At 38.7% G+C, this 5,553-nt stretch overlaps 1 protein-coding gene across 1 annotated transcript in view; it reads right to left on the bottom strand.

The window, feature by feature from the left end:
* yeats2 (YEATS domain containing 2) overlaps window positions 1–3,768 on the bottom strand; it is a 27,661-nt gene extending 23,893 nt beyond the window's left edge. The window contains exons 1-7 of the mRNA XM_037681682.1: window positions 3,659–3,768; window positions 3,053–3,158; window positions 2,857–2,954; window positions 2,694–2,786; window positions 2,380–2,613; window positions 2,166–2,284; window positions 975–1,136 (exon numbers count right to left, since the gene is read on the bottom strand). Of these exons, the coding sequence (XP_037537610.1) occupies window positions 975–1,136; window positions 2,166–2,284; window positions 2,380–2,613; window positions 2,694–2,786; window positions 2,857–2,954; window positions 3,053–3,152 (806 nt within the window). The 5' untranslated portion in view covers window positions 3,153–3,158; window positions 3,659–3,768. The remainder of the gene's footprint in view (window positions 1–974; window positions 1,137–2,165; window positions 2,285–2,379; window positions 2,614–2,693; window positions 2,787–2,856; window positions 2,955–3,052; window positions 3,159–3,658) is intronic.
* Window positions 3,769–5,553: the final 1,785 nt, after the last annotated feature.

Raw genomic sequence — 5,553 nt, 5'->3', positions numbered from 1 at the left:
ACGAAACGTTTCTACATTTTTTTGATTTGCTTTGTTTTGTTTTTTTTTTTAATGTCCAGAGGACCAGATTTAACTTTTTTAGATTTTTCTACCTGGATTATTGAGCATGCATCAGGATATTTTATGTACCAGAGCTGAAAATGCTGCAACAGCAACACGAGCTCTACAGGAGGCTACAGCTGAAACTGCTGACTGGTTGAAGAGATCGTAGCAGCTTTGGATGAACTAAGACTTACGGCTATTTATAATATCTAAAAATTGTTAAATTATTCTCTTAAAGCTGCAAAATCTTGTTAAATACAGGCTACTTTAAAAATAACACCTAAAAGTCATGTCTGACCAATTGTAGTTAAATGGGCACCACTATATAATGGGTTACGACAGTTTACATGATAAAAGATGTAGTTTTTTTACTGGTAGTATTTAGCTCAAAATAAATATCACATCATAATCCACAAAATACCTTTTACAAGAATAATTGTGGGGTGATTGTACTGGATCATCAAAAATGCACAAGAGGGAGCTGTTTATTAAGAGATTGTGTCGAGCTTCTGCTTGCTGCTGAGTCACCTAACTGGTGTAGCTGTTAGAGGTTCAGCTGAAAGTCGTAAATCTCATGGCAGCTAATGATGCAGACCTCCTCTTACATAAGCATTACCCAAATTTGTTTTCTTGCTCCGTTCGGTTTGACAAGTGGGGTGTGAAAAAGGGTGGGGCATAGCACTGACTCAGAACAAAGTTATAATATTAGAATCAAATATTGTTTCTATGGGCAACGCAGTAAATGGAAAACTGGGTGGGACAAGTTTCTCCTCACCCCACTGACTTCTAAATTTGCTTCAGGTGAAACCACCACACACTGAGTTCTATTAGACAAGGAGGCACACCGATTACCTCTACTGACGTGTGTCGGCTTGAGAAGTAATTAAAAACAGTGTTTGTTTTTAAATGTAAAGAAAATAACAGGAACAAACCTGACTTCCACTAGATCGTTGGGCTTGTAGCTGGGATGCAAGAAGAACCAGACTTTTTTCACAAAGTGGTCGATGCTCGGTTCTTTCCTGGAGCCTCGGACATAAACCATCCACTTGTGTGTTGACTGATCATTGTCTTCACGCTTGTCTGGAGGGATGTACCTGAGAGTCGGAAACAGCCAGCAGTCGTGATGATTTAGTACAGTGTGGATCAGTTCAAGTATTTTAAGGTGTGCAAAAGAGGAATAGTTGTACACTTTGAAAGGCAGCACAGCTTTATGAGCACAGATTGTGTTGTAAAGCGCTTTGAGTATCTTCATAAGATAGAAAGGCGCTATACAAGTACAGTCCATTTACCATTTGTGTTTGAAAAGTTCATTTTAGTCTGTTCTCAGCAACAAAATCATAATTGATAAGTGCCCTTTTAAAAGGGGGGTCGATCAGCCTTTTGGACCAAAAACACTGATCGAAGTTCTGAAAAATCATCCAGCGCTCAGTCGCTGCAACAGATTCATAGAAGGTTTGATAAAGTTGATCAACTCGTATGTAGATGAGACCATGTTATATTCAATTTATAATGTCCAGTTTCCATCTTGATTATTTTATCAACTGCAATATTTAGCTCAGTTTTATGGATCATATTCCAAAAGTCTTTCTGGCAGAAATCAGTAAAGGTTTTAGATGTTTTGTTCCATGAAGTGAAAATAAAAAGATTATATCCAAAGGTTTGTATTATGCTTAATGTTGCTCAATTTGAGAAGATTGTTTTTCATTCATTTTGCTGTTAAACCTAAACATTGTATAAAAAAGGATTAGCAACTAATTTGCAGAAAGTCTGCATCGACCTCTTAATCCTGCTGGCCAAAATGATAGCATTCTTAAACTGCAGTTGTGGGCCAAACCAAATCACTGCAAAGGCCGCGAATGGCCCTCGGGCCGCACTTTGGACACCCGTGCTTAGACAATTGTTTTAGAAATTAAATCCTTAAAAGTTTTTGAGAAGCTAATAGTATTGTTAATTTTAAGGATTTGAGTTTTAAACTTGGGATTACTGTAGTAATAACAAAACTGATGTTTGTTTTTCATTTTACATCAACAGTTTCTTAAGTTGCAAAAACCGGCCACACAACATACCGAGTTAGAAAGATGATGACTGCGAGAGTAAAATGAGAAGTTACTTTAGCTACATACTTTGAAACGTTTCCCACAACAATGGTCTTCTTTACATAGAGTCTAGAGGCTTCCTCTCCGGTAGAGTGGTAGGTCACCCTCTGCTCTGCTCCCATGGACGAAGGCACACCAAATGTGTCCTGAGACAAATAATTATATGTTGTGCATGATCAACGTTAAAAAACAATCTGCCAAATGATCAATGAATCCCCCCATTTCTGTCAAGTGAACTCACTTTGCCGGTGTTGCGTCCAGGCCTGCGCTCCTGCCTGCAGCTGTCCTCCCTCCATGCTCCCTCCTCGTTCTTCTCAGCTCCTTCTCCTTGTTGCGAGAGAGACTCAGACTCTGAAAGGCCCAATGAGGGAGTCTCTGAGTCCTGGTTCAGAGGGGAAGAGGAACGGGACGGAGGGTCCAGAAACCGGCGAATGGCTGGATGGTTCAACACGGAAGGGTCACTTTTTTGCGTGTGCTAGGATACAGAGAAAAGATTATCAGCTGTGGCACCAAAGCGACGCTGACAACAGTTTGTGTCAAAACATCATGCTGTACCTCTGGGAGCTTTGTGATTCCAGCACTAGCGTAGTAATTGGCCACTATGCAAGCCCGTAGCTTGTCCATCATCCTTCTGGCTTCATTTAGACGCTGCAAAACAATGAAAGAATGTTCTAATCAACCAGAAAATTATATATATGTATAAATTATTCATATGTACCTGACTTATCACATCTATTTCATGTTCTTTATTCTTCATTTCTAAAGAAAACTGCTCTCTGATGATGCTTTCAATCTTCTGGACTGTTGCTTCTCGAGCTGGAAGAACATTAAAAGAGAAGCAAATATTTAAGACCACTGAGCAGCTGTTGGTTTTATCCCAAACATGCAAAGCGGGTGGTGGAGTTATAACCTACCATTATATTCAGCAGTTTTGTTTCTCTTATTATTTTGAAGCAGCGAAATATCTTCATAGTCTGGATCATTTCCTTCTAGTTTTCTTTTAATTCCTGACATGATCGCCTGCAATGAAAATGGCATCAAAGACAAATACATATCGACATAACTAATTGCTACCATGCACAGATAGACAATTATGATCGTAGTTAGCATAGCATTAGCTATTTAGCCGTGAAGCTAAACGCTCCATTAGTAATCAATGACGGAAGCTAACTGTAGCCCGGAGAAATTAGCGAGGTACGACTGTCTGTAATTTAGCGTTATAATTTTGAACTGAAGGTAATTTATAATAAAACAGCCTTTAATTTAAATGTAATAAAGGTAATCTTACTTGTATTCCCAGATTTTTATAATAAAAATAAATCCGTGCCTGACTTTCTCACAGCCGACTGCGCTGACTGTCACGTTAGCGAATGCTATCATTCGGCTTGCTTAGCTAACATTAGCACTTCGGTTTAGCCGTCGATTCTGAGCGCATGAAATACACACTGACTGGAGAGCCCTATGGTGTTCAGTAACGTTAACTTTAAAAAGTGTGTGATTTAACTCAACATTTGGCATACCCTTGATGTACTCGTCCAATACTCGTGTTGTGTAAATTGCTAAATTTGGCTCTGGACATGTAGGCTAACTGAGTGGACACTGGCTATGTGTTTCACAGAAACCGCCACCAGGCGCCGCTGTTTCACAAATGACGTTTCACTAAACGGATGAAGGAGGCAAAAATAAAATGCTAACTTGTCTTACAAGACATTTAACTAGTCGAGTGAGTTGTTTAGAAAAAAATAGTGAAAATAGTAATTAACTAATAATCACAAACACCAGCATTATCTTTGGATGCTACAGAACTGTTTGTTGTGCATTCCCTGTGGGTCATGAAGGCGGAGAATCTTTTTATTTTTTCCACAGAAATGACATGAACATGACAGAAGTCAGTTCCAAGGAGTCTATCATGAGTTTAGATGGAATTTGCTGATAGCCTGTGAAGAAAAAAGCACAATGCCTCCTTTCCTTACACATTTTTAATCAACGAACATTTTAAATTCAGGTCTTGTAACAGAACACTTTGTTAGACAATAGGTCTTTCAGTAAAGGAGCCAAATTCTCCTTCGACACGTTAATGAAATGGATTTCTTGCAGAGAAACACGGAGGTAGCTGTAGCCATGACACCTGCGAGGATTTATACTACTAATCCGTTAGGCTTTATGCTCAGGCGGTTTGTATGAATGGATTAAAGCCAACACACGTGGCAGCAAGTTTCTGATGAAAATATTTTAGATAATCAGGAATGAGATCAGCTCCACATTCCTCGCCAACATATTCTTTCCCTTTTCTTTGCCGGCTTAATCAGCCATAAAATCTTGGCCCACGTGCAGCTGTCGCATACTTTGCGCCACTATAAAACAACCCTGACAATAGATGGCGGAAATGGTTTTTATTTTATTTTATCATTGGTCATGTTTTAAAACAGTTTTACCTTTTGAAAAAGATAAAAAAAGATGTTTTCTTTGTAATGCCACATGTCTTATCTGTTGCTGCGTAAAGTGGCATTTCAAATAAAGTTTATCAGCAAAACCAGATCATTTAGATCAGTAAGTGTGCCACATTAGTTCCTGCTTGTGCTTGAGGGAATTTGTGAGGTGACAGTAGATCAGTTAATAGGCCAAAATAATTTCTGATCCTGTTTCCTGTCTGCGGATGTATTCCTCAGATTATAACAGACAACTGTAGAAAAGTTATCTGTTATAATCTGAGGAATACATCTGCAAACAGGAAACAGATTCAGCCTTTATTTATGCAGGTTAGTCTCAATGAGTCACGAGGACTCATTTTCAAGAGATACCTGTTTTAGACAAAACTACAGATAAGGTACACACAACAATAAAATGCAAATAAAATAATAATAAAAGTAGTATTATAAATCAAAACCAAATCAAGGTGCCTTAGAAAACAAGGTAAAATACTAAAAACAGGAACGTGTTTGCTTTGATTTTTCTATTGAACTTACCAACTGTTTAAAATTCCACAAAGAAATCAAAGTGGACAGCTCCAGTTTTTCTTTTTTTTTTTTTTTGCAAGGTGTTCCAGGTTACAAGAGCAGAGTAAGAAAATACCTTTTTGCCGAGTTCAGTTCGCACTGAGGGGACGCTGCAGGTAATGATGTCTTGAGAGCGCACGCTGTAACTGCACTGATGACGTGACACATGAAAGGAGATATACTGTATGAAGGCAGAAGACCAAGGAGTGATTTATAGATGAAAATGTACCAGTGTGAGAGTCTGCGTGAAGTTAATGATGACCAGCTGACCAATGAGTACAGAGTGTAGTGATGTGTACGGTAGTTACAACTTGTAATGAATCTTAGCGCACCATGATAGACATCCAGCATCTGCAAGGGGCATTCATGTAAATAATGTCACCATAGTCAAGGGCTGGAAGGAAAGTAGCGGTTACAAG

The sequence above is a fragment of the Nematolebias whitei genome, chromosome 9 (genome assembly GCF_014905685.2).
Source record: "Nematolebias whitei isolate Nwh7 chromosome 9, NemWhi1, whole genome shotgun sequence".
In the NCBI taxonomy this organism is placed as follows: Eukaryota; Metazoa; Chordata; class Actinopteri; order Cyprinodontiformes; family Rivulidae; genus Nematolebias; species Nematolebias whitei.
Note: the sequence above shows the minus strand (reverse complement) of the source record. Positions and strands in the feature narration are given on the sequence as shown.